A 21,378-nucleotide genomic window follows, 5' to 3' on the forward strand; every position below is an offset into this window, starting at 1 on the left:
GCTCGAAAGCCACATGTGGCTAAGAGGCTGCTGTATTGGACAGCGCAGGTCTAGAACTCATCTCGTTTGAGGCCAACACTTAGTTTTCAGAAATGCACAAAGTGAACGATGAAAATGATGGTGGTCACACACTGTAAAACAAGTCTGAAGGCAACTGCACTTCAGATGGCAGACTTCCCCCTACTTTTTTCTGAGTAATTTTTGTAAAGGCAGGTTTTTGGTATGGCAGCATGACTCTTTAAAGGAAACTGCCTTCAAAAAGTAACAATTTTGGGCTTCCCTGGTGGCGCAGTGGTTGAGCGTCAGCTTGCCAATGCAGGGGACACAGGTTCGAGCCCTGCTCTGGGAGGATCCCACATGCCGCGGAGCAACTGGGCCCGTGAGCCACAACGACTGAGCTCTGCGCGTCTGGAGCCTGTGCTCCGCAACAACAGAGGCCGCGATAGTGAGAGGCCCGCGCACCGCGATGAAGAATGGCCCCCGCTTGCCGCAACTAGAGAAAGCCCTCGCACAGAAACGAAGACCCAACACAGCTAAAAATAAATAAATAAATATAATTAAAAAAAAAATAAAGGAATTCCTTTAAAAAAAAAAAAAAAGTAACAATTTAATTTTGTTATGATGTCATTTTCTCCTGCTCACGATTTTGCCAACAAATTTATGTAACTAGAAGAGGGATTAAACACCTTGAAGTTCAGCAGTGCCTAACAATGCTTGTAAATAAAATAAAAAACATTTAAAGTGAGTTTAATTAATAAGATCAAATTGTTCAGATGACTCTTACCCTAACTTATGGAGATATCAGAACGATGATCATGACTTTAAAAATGAGCAAACTGAGTAAAAAAGAATATGATCCTTAACAAAATGATCTTACAGATATTTACATTTTCCCCAAACTCTTCCTTCTTACTCTTTCCCATTTTCTTTACTGCATAAAACCCAACAAATAGAAAAACCACTTTACAACCATGTGGAGTAACAGATAGTAGCAGCCATCAGAAGGCCTAGAATTGGGGCCAAAAAGCTCTCTCACTGGATGGTCTTGGCTGATTCATTCCTTAAGCCTCAATCTCCTTGGTCTTAAAGAAGACGGTCTGAACAGTCTGAGTTCAGAAATTTCTTCCAGCTCCAAAGTGCTCACTTGGCACATGGAAGGTGCTCAGTAAACACTGAGGGATGAAGAAGAAAACAGAAAAAGGAGGAACAATTCATTTGTTTTTCTCTGCATGTATTTCAGTGTGGCTCTGGGGGAAAGTAAGACACTTGTGCCAGAAATGACAAAAGCAGGAAAAGTGAACGGTCCTAGAACATGCCTGATATTCTGAGGGCCATCGGGGAGATCCAGAACTGGGCTTCTGAAGGCAAAGCTACTGTGACTGGGACATTTTCCTGTTTTCCATCAATAAAGCGTGCGTTAACACATAATTAGATAGAGATCTTACACATGCGTCTTCTCCCTCTGTACCACCTCCCTGCCAAAATCCAATGTTTGTGAGAAGGTGACTAACCAAACAAGCAATGTCCCCTTTTTACCTCCATCTGCAATACCGCTAAGACAAAAACCTTAAGACTCAAAACTACAGTCAGACCAATAAGGAAAAACACACCTATTTCAACTCTGAAAATTATGAGACAAAGGCTCTGTTTTATTTATTTATTTATTTTTGGCTGCATTGGGTCTTCGCTGCTGCGCGCAGGCTTTCTCTAGTTGCGGCGAGCGGGGGCTACTCTCCGTTGCAGTGCACGGGCTTCTTACTGCGGTGGCTTCTCTTGTTGCAGAGCACGGGCTCTAGGCGTGCAGGCTTCAGTAGTTGCAGCACATGGACTCAGTAGTTGTGGCTCATGGGCTCTAGAACGCAGGCTCAGTAGTTGTGGCGCACAGGCTTAGTTGCTCCGTGGCATGTGGGATCTTCCCGGACCGGGCTCGAACCACTGTCCCCTGCATTGGCAGGTGGATTCTTAACCACTTCACCACCAGGGAAGTCCCAAAGCTCTTTGTTTTAAACTAACGAGGAGGCATAAAGCAGGTGTCTCCATGTTTGTCTAAAGCTTATTTTTCTTTTTAAGGGAAGTAGAACACACTCCAATAAACATTGCATAATATGCTACTGGTAAAAGGATTAATAGGTATGCACTCAGCCCATGCTAAAATAAATGTTTCTCCACTCTGGAGTACAAATTTACAAAATGTAACACCAGAGAGAAAAATCCAAATGTATAGTACAAAACAATTTATACAAGGATAAATCTGTGTAAATTTTCCTTTCTATTCTAATATGCTACATACCCATGCAATATAAAAAAATGTTTAATCTCACTTTTAAATGTCAACCAGAAGAATATTTTTTTCCTTGTCCTAATACAACACTAGAAAAAATAACTTTTAAGAACAGAAGAAACACAATTTGGCGAGTGTAAGTATGTGTCCTCAATGCCATCACGAGCAGCAGTACCACATGAGTACCTGCTTTCTCTTCTGAATTTTCATTGGTTCTTCCCCATCTTTCCATTCCCTAGAGCAGGATGGGTCCCAGGGTGTTAGCCTCTACTCTCAGGTCTTCTACTCCATTTAATCCTTTCTTCCTTGACAACATAATCAATACCTCTTCCTTTATCTCCTATCTCCTTCCCACAAGAATTTACCTGACCTTTCTAGGGCAGACTACCAACCTTGTACAACCTTCTAGGTATCTATATCAGATGCTTTGCCATCATTTCCAATTCAACCCAGTCTAAACCTGAACTCTGACTCCTCTTGCTGTATTGTCTTCTCCCACATGCTATAGGCACCCAAGTCCTGGATATTTTAGTTCTGCAATGTTTTGATCATTCTTCCCTTCCTCTTCTCCAGTCTCATGGCACCGCGCCAGTGCAGGCCCTCATTACCTCTTTCCTGGCACATTTTATTGAATACCATCCCGAGCCCAACCACTGACCAAATCCAATTTATTTTATGCTCTGCTTTCAGATTAACCTTCTGAAAGGGAGCCTGAACTACGCCATTGCCTTGTTCAAAATAGGAAACAGAGACACTGAATGTATCAAGGTCCAACCCTGGCGTCAAGGTCTTCCACAGCTGGATTTGGTTTCAACCTCCTTCTTTTTTAATTTTTTTTTTGGCCACACCACATGGCTTGTTGGATCTTAGTTCCCCGACCAGGGATCGAACCTGGGCCCTTGGCAGTGAAGTGCAGAGTCCTAACCACTGGACCACCAGGGAATCTCCTCAACCTCCTTCTGGATGTGTCACCCAGGACTCCCCTTCACGTACCAGTAGTCCATCTCTATGCTATGTCATTCTCTGAATATAGTTGATATTTTCTCCATCTCTCGGCACATCTGTCTACAATCCAATGGCCAAATATGTATGTGGGATGTTAATAAAAAGGTCTTGTGCATTTTTCACTAAGTATATCCCTAAGTATTTAATGTTCTCGAAGCTACTGTAATTTATTGGGTTGTTTTAAATTTTTATTTTCTAATTGTTCATGCTAGTGTAAAGAAGTACAATTTGTATTTTCACCTTTTTCTTGCTACGTTGCCACTTGTTAAGGTCTAGAAGTTTATTTAGAGATTTCTTAATTTTTTTCAAATATATGACCTTATTACCTACAAATAAAGATGCTTTTGCTTCCTCCTTTCCAATCTGAATTTCTTTTTTTTTCATCTTTATTGGTGAATTTCTTTTATTTCTTTTTCTTGCCTAATTACACTGGCTAAGAACTCCAGTCAGTATTGAATAGAGGTAGCTAGAGCAATATCCTCGCCTTATTCCCCATCTTGGATGGAAAGTTAAATACAATGACAGCTGAAGATGTGCAATGGATGCCCTTTACCATTTTAAGGAGATTTCTGTCTACTACTAGCTTGCTGCAAGTTTATATCATAAATAAGTGTTGAACTTTGTCAAATGCTTTTTTCTGCATCTACTGAGATGATCACATGGCTTTTCTTTTTTCTTCTGTGAGTATGAATTAATTTATTTTTTCACAATAATTTTTTAAAGGAGTTTAGATTTACAGAAAAATTGAGCAGCTAGTGCAAAGAGTTTCCATGTACTCCCTCTTCTTGAACACCCCCTTGGCAGTTTCCCATTACTAATAACTTGCATTAGTGTGTTGTATTTGTTATAAATAGATAAACCAATATTGATACATTATTAATAACTAAACTCCATAAAGGTTCACTCTTTTGAGCTGTACAGTCCTATGAGTTTTGATAAATGCATAATGTCATAATCCACCCTTAAAGTATCATACAGAATAGTTTCAGTGCCCTAAAAATCCTGTACTTCACCTATTTATTCATCTCTCCTCTCCTCTCACTCCTCCTGGCAACTACTGATTTCCCCCATTCCTCTCTGAAGGCATCCAAGTTTGCACTGAATTTTAATTTGGATTTAAAGTGGATCTGGCAGGGACTCCTCAGGTGGTCCAGTGGTAAAGAGTCTGCCTTCCGATGCAGGGGACGCAGGTTTGATCCCTGGTCGGGGAACTAAGATTCCACATGCCGCAGGGCAACTAAGCCCATGTGCTGCAAACTACAGAGCCCACGTGCCCTGGAGCCCGCCCACCACAACTAGAGAGAGAAAACCCGCACACCACAACTAGAGAGAAACCCAAGCAGACCACGCACTGTAACGAGAAAATTCCTGCATGCCTCAACAAAGATCCTGTGTGCCAAAACTAAGACTCGACATAGCCAAAAAAAATAAAATAAAATAAAAAATAAAGTGGACCTGGCATATTGTAAGTGCTGAATTAAAGATAGCTATTATTAATTTTAACAATGAAAATAGCATTCTAAGAGTACAGTTCCAGGGATGGATATAAAGAATGTGAGATTTTTTCCGTCATAACAGTTGGGTAGGAATAGTGATAACTCAACCAAATATTCAAAATGACAGCCCCTCCTTTCTCCTAATCAGCACTTCTACCTTAGAATATTTTTTAGTAAAATGTACAAAATCCTTACACATAATAGAAACAGTAAATATTGCAGTTAGATTATTTACCATCATCATATAATTAGACATAATTTCAATAACTGCCCACACAGAGAATAATGAAAAGATATTCCTTAGGAAAACACTATTAATGACAAGAGAATGCAAGTTGGTGGCGAGATTTGTAAGGTCCAGTGGGCACTTTCCCTTTGGGGTCAGGCCTGAGGGAAGCATCAGGATCGTGACCACAGTTTGCTTATCCATTCCCTTACTGAAGGACATCTTGAATGCTTCCAGTTTTGGGCAATTTTGAATGAAGCTGCTGTAAACACTCATGTGCAGGTTTCTGTATAGATAGAAATTTTCAACTCATTTGAGTAAATAGCTAGAAGCATGATTGCTTGGTTGTACGATAAGACTATGTTCAGCATTACATGAAACTTCCACGTTGTCTTTCCACACTTTCTATACCACTTTCCATTCTCACCAGCAACAGAGAGTTCCACATCCTCACAAGCTTTGGTCTTGACAGATTTTTGGATTTTAGCCATTCTAATAGGTGTGTAGTGGTATCTCAGTGTTGTTTTAATGTGTAATTTCCTTATGACATATGATGTTGAGCATTTTTTCATGTGTGTATTTGCCATTTGTGTATCTTCTTTGATGAAGGGTCTTTTCTGGTCTTTTGCCCATTTTTTTCCATTGGGTAGTTCACTTGCTTACTGTTGAGTTTTAAGAGTTCTTTGTATATTTTGGATAATTGTCCTTTATCAGATTAGTTTTACAAATATTTTCTCCTAGTCTGCAGCTTTCTTTTTATTCTCTAAACAGTGTCTTAGCAGAGCTGAAGTTTTTACTTTTAATGAAATCCCATTAATCAATTTTATTTTTATGGGTAGACTTTCGATGTTGTATCTAAAAACTGATCACCAACCCCATGTTCTCTAAGATTTCCCTTATGTTATTTTCTAGAAGTTCTATGGTTTTGCATTTTATATTTAGATCTATGATCGATTTTGAGTTAATTTTTGTGAAGGGTATAAGGTCTAAGTTCATTTCTGTGCATGTGGATGTCCAGTTGTTCCAGTACCATTTGTCTCCTCTGTACTTCATTTTGATATTTTCTGCTAACCTATCTTCTCTTCTAATTATTTAACTCTCTCTTCAGCTGGATCTATTCTGCTGCTAAACCCTAAGTTCTTAATTTTGGTTTTGGGTTTGTCAGGGTAAGAATTTCTGTTGGGTAATTTTCCAAATTTGTCTTGTCACTTTATATAATTTCCAGTCCTCTCTAACATTTTAAAATCTTGTCTTTTATCTCTTTGAATATAATAAGCATAGCTGTTTTAAAGTTCATGCCTAACAATCTGAATATCTGAAGTATCTGTGATTCTATTTCTACTTCTTTATTATTTCTGTTAGTTCTTTTTTTTTTTTTACATCTTTATTGGAGTATAATTGTTTTACAATGTTGTGTTAGTTTCTGCTGTACAACAAAGTGAATCAGCTATATGCATACATATATCCCCATATTCCCTCCCTCTTAAGCCTCCCTCCCACCCTCCCTATCCCACCCCTCAAGGTCATCACAAAGCATCAAGCTGATCTCCCTGTGCTATGAAGCAGCTTCCCACTAGCTATCTATTTTACATTTCGTAGTGTATATATGTCAATGCTACTCTCTCACTGAGTCCCAGCTTCCCTTTCCCCTCCATGTCCTCAAGTCCATTCTCTACGTCTGTGTCTTTATTTCTGCCCTGGCACTAGGTCCATCGGTACCAATTTTTTAGATTCCATATATATACATTAGCATAGTTCTTGTTCACGTTGCCTTATCTTGCAATGCACCTCTATCTTTGACTGGATGCTGCACATCATATTTTTTAAATGCCTTGTAGAATCATTAGAGACAGGATTACATTTGCTTTCCTGCCAGGTGACATGGGGACCTACATTCTAGGATCACTTTGATCCATTTTTAGTGCTCGAGACTTCCTGGATCACACAAAGAAACTTGCAATCACACAGCAATCCATGTGAGGACTGGTTTACTTCTGTTTCACCTTTACACCCCACCCAAGGCTGGGTCGCAAACCATGTTGCCAACCGAAACCATAAGAAGTTTGCCAAGGATTCCACCTCTGGAAGACCCTGAATTCCAACACTGTTTCCCCCTGGTCCCCTAGACCCTACAAGACTGTCAGAAACACAGCTCTGCCTTTAAGCTACTTTTGTCTGAATGGCAAACACCCAAATACCAGATTCACCTCTCTACATTTCCACCTCCTCTTAGATCTTGGTCTGGTAATTGTCCATTAACTTGGTATTTTTCCAGTGCCTTCAAGTATAGGTTTTTAATATTTTGTCCAGTCTTAGCTGTCAGTTCTGCAGAAGTCAGAACAGGACTCTTCATCCTATGAGTTCCACAAATATTTTCCTCTTGTGGCCTTTAACACAACTGATTTTATATTGTGCATATGTTCCCTACCCCAACCGTTTTAGAATGCTAGGATCAGGTCTGATTCATGCAGCACTTGGCCCTTACCCAGAATATTTGTTAAATCGAAACAACCTGTCTTCTTTGATGCTTTTGCTAATTATTCATGTTCAAAATCTCATTGTTTTAAATCAATAAAATGTCATGCTTATATAATCATCATTAAAAATATCTTTCCATTTCCCATTTGCTTTCAATATTTATAGTTTCTGCAAGAAAAGACCTTATCTATTTTAGTGTCTTTCTAAAAAATTTGACTCTATTATGTCATTTATTTTATTTCAAGATGATCTTTATACTTTCCAGATGTGTATTATGGCATGCACATACATATTTAAATGTGGTGATTTAACATTCATTTTATTTTGATAGTTTTATGACACTTCTTAGGAACTATCAGTAGGATACCTAGTGAAACCACCATACTATAGATACTGGATAGAAAATAACCAGAACATTTTCTGTGTATAAAGCAATTAGCGATTTTTTAGAAAATGTGTTTTTGTGCCTCTTTTTCATTTCACTGTTTCTCCTTCATTAAGTAACCATATGTGGAATTGCTCAGGATTTCATTGCCTTTTTCTGTAGGGAAAGAATGAAATATATCACAAGGTGGACTGTCTGTTCTGAAACCTCTAGGAACCAACAGCAAGGGAAGGAAGAGCTACTTAAGGGGAGCTCCCATCTTTCTGAGTAGCAGAGACATTTTTGGTTGCAAATTTTAGGGATATATCCACATCAATAATTGCTCAGGGAGAACCTTCCAATCCCCCAGATTTGGCCAGGATGCCAGTGCTTATACTTCTAAACATCATATATTTCCTCTTTCTTAAAAGATTTCGTATTATTTGTTCAATGCATGCCTTCCTTCTTGGAGCTGGAACTCTCAGTGCCAAGGACCATTCCTATACTGCCTTCAATAAACATAAAAGGCTAACATTTAGCAATTTAGTGGCTTTCAATACTTCAAAAGCTAAGTTCGATTTTCCTTCATAATCCCAGAGGTAAGTAAACCTAATCTATTCTGGATTTCTTCCCCTCACCCAACATGCCTTAGATTCTGACCAGATAATGTGTGTGGGTGTAGCCTGACTTGATCCCATCTCAAAAAACAAAGCTATAACCAGCATCATTGGTCAGGGGCTTGTTGCATTTTTCCTTCCTTTTGGCACTAAGTGTCCCTTGGATACCCAATAAAATACTCACCAGTAATAAAATAAGCCTTCAATTATTTAGGAGTTGGTCATTCAGATGCCCTGCTTCTCATTTTCTTCTTTTCCTACCTACTCTCTAACTTTTGCGCTTCTCACTGGCACACATGCCATCAAAGGCTGGCCAGAACAAGGGGGCTAGCTCTAATTAGTGGACTTTGTGATTGGCTAGAAACTCCAAAAAAAGCACATAAAGTCGGTAGATGGTTGAAACCCTAGAAGTTTGGAGAATTTTTCTGATGATATCAATTATTCTTAGTAGGACCCAGAAAAGAAAGTTTGTCCAGTCAATAACCATAGTTACTAACCTATCATTATGTTACCATTTTTGTTTTTCCATTTTCTAGGTGGTGATATTATCTAGTTCTCCGCTTACCCAATCTGTGAACTAGGACATTTTATTTCATCTCTCTGAGCCTCATTTCATCATCAATAAAATAGAAACAGTAACCAAACAGGTTTGTTCTGACCCAAGCATTAATTCCAAGAATGAAATAATGTATGAAAGTGCTTTGTAAATGTAGAGGACCATTTGCATTTTATATCATTACCAACGTTAATTGTTTGCTCACGGTTTAAGTTTTACATTAGAATGCCGATTTGCCTTCTCAAAAGCAGAGGTGCTTCACATGGGTTATTGTGATGGATAAAATTCAGGATTTTGGCACACTTGGCCAGCATGCATGCATGCCAAATTCCTTATCAGTGCTTACCTTGGGAGGTTTCCTAAATGATGGAAACAAAACATTCAGCAGCAGAAGTAGAGAGCGTTGTCAACACAGCAGGCACACATCAGAAGGAAGCAATGAAAGAGAAAAAAAACAAGGGAAACTCAGCATCTTGATTACATGATCTGAAAGATATTCTACTTCACAAAGATCAGGAGCCATATTCACTTCACTGCCTGAGGTGATAAACTTTTGTATTTGTTCAAAAATATAGTGCGGGCCTCAGTTTCTTTTCTGGTTTAATAGAATGTATCCAGTCATTCAGAGGTATTTTTAATGATTCTAAAAATGCCAACAAAAAGAGCATCAGAATAAAGAAAGATGCTGCAATCATACTGCATGCGGTCAAATACTTTAAAATCAATTTTCACATTTAAATTTTTCTTAAATTTGCCTTAATATATATGTATATTTCCTTTGAAAAATACTCTAATCAATATAGGATTTTTTTCCCAATTAAAAACCATGGTTTAGATGACAATTTTCACATATTTCAACCCTGAATAAAAATTTAAAAGCAAGTTACATCCTTCCTTATCACCAATAACACACGCATTTTTTTATCATTCATTTTTTGCATTCAAAAATGACTGAAACTGCATCCAGAAAAAACTCGGAAAAGGAAATAGTTTTTAAAGTAACAAACCATTAGGCTTACTTGCTTTGTAAATGTTTTGATCGTATACAAAATTGAGCTGAACTATGATTTTTATGGTATGTGATCCTATCACAGGGTCTTGGCCTTCTTGATGTGGTTATTCTTAATCAACCTCCAATATCATCAATTCAGAAACTGCAAAATTATTGTTAAATAGAAATGGGGGAATTTTTCCTGTGGCCTTAATCCTTCTTCACAGGGAACAGAATCATGAGAATAAGAAATGGATTTTCCAGATTGGAGAGGAGAAGATGGCGGAAGAGTAAGACGCGGAGATCACCTTCCTCCCCACAGATACATCAGAAATACATCTACACGTGGAACTGCTCCTATAGAACACCCACTGAACACTGGCAGAAGACGTCAGACCTCCCAAAAGGCAAGAAATGGATTTTCCAGGGCAGAGGGCATGGAAACCAAAAGGTACAGGCAAAAACAGCATGGTGTTCTTTCTCCATCATTGTGTCTAACACTCCTCACAGAACCTTGAGGGCCCCAAATAAAACCCAGAGCTCAGAATCAAGGAAAGAAACTCCATGGATTCCACAATCAGGTAGGTAACTCTAACCTTTAAATCTACGGAAAGAAAATCATGACATTTCTTATAATGATGATGATAAAAAATTATCTTCTTGAAATTCCATAAATTAGCTAAAAAGTAAATGAGTCCTTATGTCATGACCCCAGGAAGGCACAAGGAATGTGATTTTTGTCTTCAGGTTTTAGAGAAAAACTTTCTAGAAAAACTGGTATCTCTGGCTGGTATTAAGCAAGTCTCAACATTCTGTGCTTCTGTCCTTTAAAACAAGATAAACATTTATAGATGTTGTTATAAAACTGCATGAGTGTTTTTAATTCTAAGAAAGCCACGGGTCTTTGCTCTGTGCATAAAACTTGAGGTTTCTGCCAAGAAAATGTCCTTAAGTGGAACAACTGCTCTAGAAGGCATCTGCTCTGAGCAGGTAGAACAATGATGAAAACCTCACGCACAGTACTTTTGACAACGCCTTCTCTTATTTTGCTTGCTTGATTTGTTTAAAAGCCATTTAAATCACGGCTTTATTTAACAGGGTAAAGAAAAACCACTTGACTTGGCTTGCGATAAGGCAACCATATGAAACAGCATGGGCCAAATTAATAAAATATATGCTTCGCATATAGGCTACAATGAACCAAGTAATCTAATGGGGGTAGAACATGCTAACAGAAATCCCAAGGATTTCTCCAGGGTTCTCATGTGTTTCAGGACTGTACAATAACTGTCACCAGCGGCACAGAACAAGTGCTGGTTTGTAGCCAGTAGTACACTGACCTCCTTCGCTGTCCAATAATAGAGTTATCCTCTCTATACTGACATTTCAATACAGTTTTCTTTATTCCTATCAGGAAACCAGTCCTATTTCAACATTTTAAGTACTTTGTAAGTGTATTCCTCTCTCTTAGAAAGATAGCACATAATATGGGAATGCCAATGTAATTCTGCTACCTTCTTTTGTGTTTCTAAGGATGGTTTGTTAAGAATAAAGGGAGACTGGGATGCATGGGAAAAAGGCAAGCCACTAAGTGAAACTGCCACTACCCAAATTACTCATCGTTTAGTTTAGAACAAGGATCCTGGCTACAGAAGGAAAAGTAAGTCATTTAGTTTATCACAACTGTACTTCATTAATTGGTAAACAAACATTCTTGAGGTTTGAATTAGGTGATAAGCAACTAAGTTATCCTAATTCAGAACCATAGTTTACCACCCCAATCCCCAGAGGCTATATATCATTTTTTGGGGCCTGTGAAGAAAAATTTTTCCAACATGAGTAATACTGATACTACAACCAAATATGGCATGCTATTCTTTGGGAAAAAAACAACTAATGTGATATTGCAATGTAAAGATAAAAATTCTCACACATGTATCTATGAAAGAAAATAAATAATATAAAAATCTATCAGAAACATAATCAATATTAGATACATTTTTTTTTTAAGTTACAACCTTTGTTGATTATATCAACAAAGTCTTATCAACAAAGAGTTCCATCTAACTCTGTTAGGTCCAGCCTATTGCTGATACCTGCGTGGCTCACTTAGAGAAAGAGGCGATATTCCTGGCTAACAAACATCCAGTGAACTACAAAGAACATCCCTTTGCAAAACACCAAAGGTTCCTTCCTCTCCCAGGACAAGCAAGTTGATGGATCTCTTCAAGGTCACCCACACTGTGCACATTTCTCACACAACTCATGTAATTTCCATGCCTTTCACCCCCTTCTGCCCGATAGAATTTTCTCCTCTCCAACATCCAGCTCAAGGCTCCACTCTCTCAATTCCTCATCAATTGTTTGAGAGCACCTTGGCCTTCACTACCTCTGACACCCCAGGATTCCTATGGTCAACAAAACAGCTTAACACTCACGAGCACACATAAAGTCCTGTAGCCTTTGGTGATTCTGTCTGAACTGGAATCTCGTGTGTCCCTAAGACCTAAACCCCTTGAAAGCAGAGGCTATGCCACATGCTACTTGCATGATCTCAGTCCCCAACGCCACATATTTATGTAGAACTGAAATCATTATAAGAACTCGGAAGTAATTTTTTACATTAATGGGTTAAACATAATCTAGATGTGAGGATTTTCTTCCACCACCCCCTCAATCCCACAATTCCAAAATTTGGGGGCAAGATTTTTTTCTTTTTTTTGGCCATGCCACGTGGCTTGTGGGATCTTAGTTCCCCAACCAGGGATCAAACCTGGGAATTCTCACGGGGGCAAGATTGCTTGCATTTAAGAGCAGAGAAGATGTCAAGGATTGTCAGAAAATGTAGACTGTTTCCAATGTCTTATTTTAAAATAATTATTTCTCTAGATCAGCATTTCATACAGAGAAGTTCAATGGGATGCCAACAAGGGTCAAGCCCTCAAAACCTACGGAGGTCAACTAGATTCAGAAATGCAGGTTCAGTTTGATGAGACGAGAGGAGATATACACACATGGAAATGGGGTTGTAAAGATAAGCTGGATCTATATCGGGCCAGGTCTTGAAATGAGCCGTCAGTACTCAGCTTAGTAGATAGTACAAAGCTGAAAAGTTTAACAAGAGAGTGAAGTAAATAAGGCAGTATAAATAGCATATTACAATGACAGCAATCCTATATAGCTGTCGTTCTTTCCTCACACCTCACACTGAAAGATTTCTGGGACAAGGAGTCTTTTGTCCATTATTTACAGCCTATTGACTACAGTGAGCTACTTACATGTTAGATGGCCAAAGACCCTGATGTCCACAAGCCCTAACCCCAGTCAGTGCTTCAAGAGACATGAATGATCAGTGACTTCTTCTGAAACAGAAAGTTCTCTTCCATGTGCTAACGATGTTATTGATTGATGGTTGGAAACTGTCACAACCTATACCACAAAGATATAGAGCTAAATGACATTTGACTCCTGGAGATTACTCTAAGGACATATACTTTATAAAGCCCTTGATTTTCACTTCCCACTTGGAGAGCTAAACATTGGGTCACATCAGAGTCCAAGTAATCCTGTTAACCAGCAAGCGTTTACTGAGTACCGATTCCTACACTGCACATCATAGGTGCTTTGAGGGATATTAGAGGAATGAGGCATGATCTCTGACCTCAAGAAGCTTAACACCTTGTAACAGAGACAGATACGTACGTGAATAACTGATATCAAGTGGGCTGCGATGAGTGTCAAAGCACAGACAGAAACAAAGAGCCATATTCAGTCAACAAATGTTTACACACATACTGTGTGCTGCTTTGTTGAGGTACAAAAATAAATTAGACATGCTGCCTTTCAGACAACAATAAATGGAACTTATACAAACTCTGTGATGTGCAGAGACGCCCCAAAGAGGGAAATATGAACTGGGAAAGAAGAGATGTTTCTCAGAGAGGGAAATCTAGAAAGCTGAATAGAGGCACCCAGCTGACAGGGTGAAGAAATGGCATCCCAATAGGGAGAACCGTGTGTGCAAAAAGCATCAGAGTACACAGCTCGCTTCGTAGGACCAGAGCATCGTAGGACTGTTCTGTCACCGAGCTCAGTAGTTTGTCCACAGAAAGAGACAGTGGGACACAGGATGATACAGGGTTGGGATTTGGTTGGCTAGGTGGGTATAAAGGTTCATCTTCAATGACGATTCATTAACTTTAGTTTGAAGATAAGTTTATATACTTGTATACCAACAAATGAACATATTCATATATTTAAAACATATAACAAGCACTTCTATGAGTTATAAAAAGCAGATGGGGTTACATATTTTGAAGAGCCTCTGAAACCAACCACAAGAAGAATGCAAATGCCAAAAACATTAAATTCCATGACAAGGCCTGGTTTTAAAACCTTAAAAAAGAGGTATTAGAGTCAGCAGGTTATAAAGCTTATATGAAGCTACAGCAAAATTTTCTGAACACTGATGAAGCTGATTCATTTTTTTTAACTTTTTATTTTATATCGGAGTATAGTCGATTAACAATGTTGTGATTTTTCAGGTGCACAGCAAAGCGACTCAGGCATACATATGCATGTATCCATTCTCCCCCAGAGTCCCCTCCCATCCAGGCTGCCCCATAGCACTTAGCAGAGTTCCCTGGGCTATACAGTAGGTCTTTGTTGGTTATCCTTTTTAAATAGGAAGCTGATTCATTTAAGGGGAAATGTTACCAACCAGAGCAGACTTTTAACACCAATATATCTGGTTTGCTTGGAAGAGTATGTCCTCTGGAATCTACTGGGTTTAAGGTATGTTTAATATTGTTTTCCTCCGAACCTCCTATTTCCTAGAAGACTTTGATTTTTCTACCTACGAATTTTTCTGACGGTGGTGCTTTCCAAGAACTCAAATCCCTGTGGTTGGACAGAGGCTGATATGGTCCAAGGGGAAGATCCCATAGAGCACAGGTTGGGTCGAGAAGGAAGTCAAGTCAGGAGGAGGATGACAGACTGGGAGAAAACAGCAAGCAAGAAACTCGTGGTCTGGATAAAGTGAAAGAGCAAAGGTGGTGTAGTGGTAGCAAGAGAGGATGTTGCAGTCAGTGACTGAGGTGTGATATTTCAGAACGGTAAACTCTAAGCTGGTCGTAGCAGTATGTCTGTGAGATGGAATGGACGATCATCACTTTAATTAATAACTAACACTTATGGAGCTCTAACTATATTTTCCTGTTAGTTCTACCTGATTTTACTCATTTAACATATTTGATAACCCTACAAAGTTCCCTTTATTATTTTTTTTCAGATGAAAAATACTGGGTGTAAGGTACAGAGATGGCATGACTTACTCAGAGTCACACAGTTAATTGGCAGCAGGGCCATGATTCAAACCCAGGTTGTCTCTGGCTGTAGAGCCCCCTCCCCTCCCCCCCCCCCCCCACTCATAACAGCTACAGTGTATTGCCTCTTTTGAGTCTAGAAGATTTTAGTGAAAGCTCTTCGAGCCTAGGCTAGGGTCCTGGAAAGCAACCCACGTGAATGTTCAATGAGGCGGCTCGTCTGTGTCCACACGGCTCATCCACGTGGCTAATGGCGTCAGTTAGCTCTGTGTCGAGGTCCTTCAGGGATGTGTGGGAGAATCTCAAAGGAGGAATGGCTTTTACATGCAAGAGAGGAATGGCTGCTGCATGGCAGTGTAGAGTCAGAAGAAGGTGGCAAAGTACCACTTTCCCTGGGGGAGCAGAAAACTGAGCACTCCTGGAGAGGGCTATGAATAAAGCCACAGAAATGTGTATGTAGATGGGCTGGGAGCAAAGGCAGAGAAGAGCAGAAACGAAGTTGGAGAGTACAGGGTACGCTCAGGGAGCAGCAGGTACACAGAGGGGATGGAGAACAGTCAAGTAGAAATAACAGACAGCAACCAAAGCACAGAGGGCACTGAGTGCCACTCAGACTTTGACTTCTCCCAGAAGCAACTGTTATGGATGGTTTGTGCAACGAGGGTAACATGGCCAGATGTGTTTTAAGAGGGTGTGATCGAGGCCACACCATCTACAGAGTCAGCAGTGAGATGTACTGGTGACCCTCTACTTGGCAATGACCGCAGCCTGTGTGGTGTGTCAGGTGGCAGCGAGGCAAAGGCAAGAGAAAAAGTAGGATGGAAAGGAGAGAGCAAACAGGTGATTTGAAGGAAGATTCTGTAAAAATGTGTTGACTGACGTGCCCCACCACCTGACCTCCCCTCTACATCTGCAAGGATGGAACCACCGCTGCGTGGTGTGGAATGACTTCTTATGGTCCTTCCATTGCAGACCTTGGAGCCGCCCTGATATGAATGAACAAATGGCTTCAATTATCTTCATATTTTATGTGGTTGAGTTTAAAAATTACAAATGCATCTGCAATTAAAAAACCCAATCATCCCAATATTCCTTCAGTGTGAACTGCTTCTTTTAAAAATGTACCACTCCATTTAACTTGCTCTCATTTTCAATAAAACTCAAAAAGAAAAACTGAACTAAATTGATACCGGAGTGGAAAGACTCATGGTTTAATTTTGGGGGGGGGGGTGTATTTTGGACTACACCTTTCTGGCATAACTACATTTGGCTGGAATTTCTGCAAGAAGTAAGACAGGATAGTGGTGAAGATTTAAGGATTAGGAGCCAAACAACTCTAGCTCTGCCATCAGCTAGCTATGTTGACTTGGGGCACATTTATGTAACCCCTCTGAGCCTCAGTTTCTGTGTTTATAAAATGGGGAAAGAAGGGGAGTTCCCTGGTTGCCTAGTGGTTAGCGTTTGGTGCTTTCACTGTGGAGGTCCGGGTTCGATTCCTGGTTGGGGAACCATCCTGCATGCCATGCAGCATGGCCAAAATCCAAAAAATAAATAAAAATAAATTAAAAAAAATAAAATGAGGCTAGAAAAGCACCCCTTCACGACCACACTCAGTGGCCAGGATAATGCTACACACCACTGGTGCAGAGTTATTGTTCAATAAATGTTAGATGCTATTGTTGGTGCTACAACAAACAGCCCTCCTGGATAATGAATGCAAAATGTTAACACAGCTCCAACTAATTTCATCTAGGAAAAAGTTACTGGGAGCTGAAGAACAAGAGTGCTTTCTTTTGGCAATAGAGAAAATTTATGTTCATAAAAATGAAGACAAACATGATGTTTAAAACACGCTCTTCAGGGACTTCCCTGGTGGCGCAGTGGTTAAGAATCTGCCTGCCAATGCAGGGCACCCCGGTTCGAGCCCTGGTCCGGGAGGATCCCACTATGCCACGGAGCAACTAAGCCCGTGTGCCACAACTACTGAGCCTGCACTCTACAGCCCGTGAGCCACAACTACTGAGCCTGCACTCTAGAGCCCGTGAGCCACAAATACTGAGCCTGCGTGCCACACTAAAGCCCACGCGCCTAGGGCCCGTGCTCCGCAACAAAGAGAAGCCACCGCAATGAGAAGCCTGCGCACCACAACGAAGAGTAGCCCCCGCTCGCCGCAACTAGAGAAAGCCCGTGTGCACAGCAGTGAAGACCCAACACAGCCAAAAATAAATAAATGAATAAATAATAAATAAATTAAAAAAAAAAAACCCTCTTGAAACAAGGACAGCTGAATGTCGACCATTGTTGGAACGCCGCCAACAGATATATGGATGGTCTTATATGCTTTAAAAAAAGTTCAAAATGTTTTGATGTTCAGAAATGAGTTTTAGAGGAAAAAAAAGAATACTCCAGCATAAAAGTGAATACAAAATATTCTGAGTCTCGAGTGTCCTTGCTGGGAAGACAGGAATGACTGAGGGGGTCAGCAGCAATGAGGACCACCTGGGAGCAACAGAGCGACAGCCCAGGAGTGGGAGGAGACCCCAGGCCCAGAAAGGTGCCTTGCATTCTATTTCCTGCAGTGACGGCATACCTTAAAGGGATGTATAATAGTAAAATCTTGAGGGAAAAAACGCTCACTATGTTGTCAATGACACAGTGATTTCTGGTTATGACAGCACTTCTAAAATAGAGGGTTTTTTCCCCTAAGGAAAAAAAAAAAGGTTTTTAAGAAAACACGTATAATAAAGGAAGGAAAAGAATAGAAAGAAAAAACAAACCTTGGAAATAATGAGATAAACATATATGAAGCTGAACACCCTTATAAGAACTAAACTAGGATATTAATTTTTTTTTTTAGCGAAGAGCCAAGAGCAGGTGCATGATGGCCAACACTTCAGCATACATCATCGGGCTGATCTCACTTGACATCTGGCCCCATGCACTGCTATACCCATGACAGCTGACAAAGTGACCACAGGGATAATGATTTAATTTTAAAGGTAGCCTTTATTTTAAAATGACCTAGTATTTTAAAATTTGTCATTTATTTTCTCAGTCTGAAGCTGAAGAATCTAGAAGTACTATTTCTGGACTTGGAAAGCTGGCATTAAAAAAAGGTCAGGACAGGAATAAAGACGCAGATGTAGAAAATGGACTTGACATGGGGAGGGGGAAGGGGAAGCTGGGACGAAGTGAGAGAGTAGCACTGACATACATACACTACTAAGTGTAGGACAGATAGCTAGAGGGAAGCAGCTGCATAGCACAGGGAGATAAGCTTGGTGCTTTGTGACCTCCTAGAGGGGTGGGATAGGGAGGGTGGGAGGGAGACGCAAGAAGGAGGGGATATGGGGATATATGTATGCATACAGCTGATTCACTTTGTTATACAGCAGAAACTAACACAACATTGTAAAGCGATTATGCTCCAATAAAGATGTTAAAAAAAAAAAAAAAAAGGTCAGGGGTCAGCATTAGAAACAGAACCCAAAGGAGCAAACAGGTTTTAGCCCTTTCCCAAAATAACACCTTGAATTTTCAGCTAAGTACCAAAGCACAGAACTGCATTACCAAAGTAAGATACGCCCTACAGGCCACGAAGAACATTTATAGTTTGAAAGCTTCACTACTGTAGTCCACTGAAATGAACAGCGAGACAAGGTGATTAAAAAAAAAAAAAAAAAAAAAGTGCCGTTTTGTTAGTCTTCGTCAAAATCATTTTCTGCTATCATCAAGAAGAACACAATTAAAAATGCTGGCAAAGGTGTGGAGAAAAGGGAACCCTCCAACACTGTTAGTGGAAATTAAACTGGTGCAGTCACTGTGGAAAACAGTATGGAGGTTTCTCAAAAAACTAAAAATAGTACTACCTTATGACCCAGCAATTCCACTCCTGCGTATATGTCTGAAAAAAAACAAAAACACTAATTCGGAAAGATACATGCACCCCAATGTTTATGGCAGCATTATTTACAATTGCCAAGATAAGGAAGCAACCTAAGTGATCATCAACAGATGAATGGATAAAGAAGATGTGGTGCTATATATACATTGAACTGCTACTCAGCCATAAAAAATGTTGAAATGTTGCCATTTGCAACAACATGGATGGACTTGGAGGGTATTATGCTGAGTGAAGTAAGTCAGACAGAGAAAGACAAATACTGTATGATATCACTTATATGTGGAATCTAAAAAATAAACAAACTAGTGAATATAATTAAAAAGAAACAGTCACAGATATAGAGAACAAACTAGTGGTTACCAGTGGGGAGAGGGAAAGCGGGGAAGGGCAAGAGAGGGGTAGGGATTAAGAGGTACAAACTACTATGTATAAAATAAATAAGCTACAAGGATATATTTTACAACACAAGGAATGTAGCCAATATTTTATAACTATAAATGAAACACAGCCTCTAAAAATTGTGAATCACTATGTTGTACACTTGAAATTTATATAATATTATACATCAACTATACCTCAATTTTAAAAACCTGTGTTTTAAAAATATATGAATAGCAGTAATAAAAATTTTTTAATTACAAAAATATTTTTCTGCAATAAAGATGTATCAACTTTATTATAGAAGCAAGAAACTTCTGAAATAAAGTGAATAAGAGCAAAGTCTTAGAATTCCCACTGGAGGTTTTCTAATCACTTCAAGTTTTATAAATTAATTTTATTATTTTACAACTCTGATGATCCCCCAAAAATGTTCTAGGGTTGTAGGAATGTATAAATATAATACAATAAAATTCCATTTTTAAAAATCATCATTTTTTTCTGCACAGATATACAATCTCTCTGCCACCCAGCAAGACTCAAGTTTTAAGGACATAGGCCATACCATCTCCACTGACTAGGCAGGGAGACACAGTGATGACCGTCTTGACTTGAAACTGACTGAAGCCCTCTTGGTGTGCATCAAATGGCTTGCAAATAATTTGTATTCAGTGAGCTCTGGTTAAAGGACCCAATCAGCCAATCAGTGAGTTACCAATCTCTCCTAATATCAGGTTTATTCTACTATGACGCTAATAACTACAAATACACTTCTAATAAAAATTTTGTAGGCTAAAATTATTTTTCTTAATAAAAAATTTAATGCCATTCAGGTTGAGCCTGAACTCTAAATACCCCAACCTCAGAGGCGGGGAGAGGGATTGGAGGTTGAACCAATCACCAAAGGCCAGTGATTTAATCACTCATGCCTACATAATGAAACCTTCATAAAAATGCTAACAGATGAGTTTCAGAAAGCTTCCGGGCTGCTGAACACCTGGAGGTGCTGGGAGGGTGTGGTACCCAGAGAGGGCACAGAAGCTCTGCACCACTTCCCACACACCTCATCCCACGCATCTTCTCCATCTGGCTGTTCCTGAATTGTACCCTTTTACAATAAACCAATAATCTAATAAGTAAACTGTTTTCCTGAGTTCTGTGAGCCACTGTAGCGAATTATCAAACCCAAGGAGGGGGCTGTGGGAACCTCATATTTATAGCCCAGCAGTCAAAAGCACAAGTAACAACCTGGGAACTGTAAATGGCATCCAAGGGTGGGGTGGGGGGGGCAGCCTTGTGGGACTGAGCCCTTAACTTGTGGGATGTGCTGCTAACTTCAGGCAGACAGTGTCAGAATTGGACTGAACTGTAGGACATCCCGCTGGTGTCTGCAGAGAATTGGAGAAGTGGCTGGTGTGGGAAAACCCCTGCACATTTGGTGGCCCGAAGTACTGAAAGTAGTGAAACAGATTTTCCCCTTTACAGTGGTTACTATCTGGGCGAAATCTGGAAATACCACCCAGCCCCTCACTCCTCACATTGTAGTTTGAGGGTTGGTGACAGGCAGTCCATGTTACAAATGGTGGCAGACCAGTTTGTTACTGGTCCTGGAGGAAGTAAGAATCTGTTCCAAGGTCCTGGCCAGTCTCACCTTCCTTTAGAGGTAAAATGCCACAATGCCTCCCTCCTCCGACATTTACAGAAGTATCCATCCATCCATGATGGATTGGAATTAAAAAGGAAAAAGAAACGATCCTT

The 21,378-nt window shown here is 39.8% G+C and overlaps 1 protein-coding gene across 1 annotated transcript in view; it reads right to left on the reverse strand.

The window, feature by feature from the left end:
* KIF13A (kinesin family member 13A) overlaps positions 1-21,378 on the reverse strand; it is a 216,781-nt gene that overhangs the window by 116,629 nt on the left and 78,774 nt on the right. The window contains 1 exon segment of the mRNA XM_082415147.1: positions 9,370-9,382. Coding sequence (XP_082271273.1) covers positions 9,370-9,382 — 13 coding nt within the window.

This window comes from Balaenoptera physalus (genome assembly GCF_965194825.1).
Source record: "Balaenoptera physalus genome assembly, chromosome: 11".
In the NCBI taxonomy this organism is placed as follows: domain Eukaryota; kingdom Metazoa; phylum Chordata; class Mammalia; order Artiodactyla; family Balaenopteridae; genus Balaenoptera; species Balaenoptera physalus.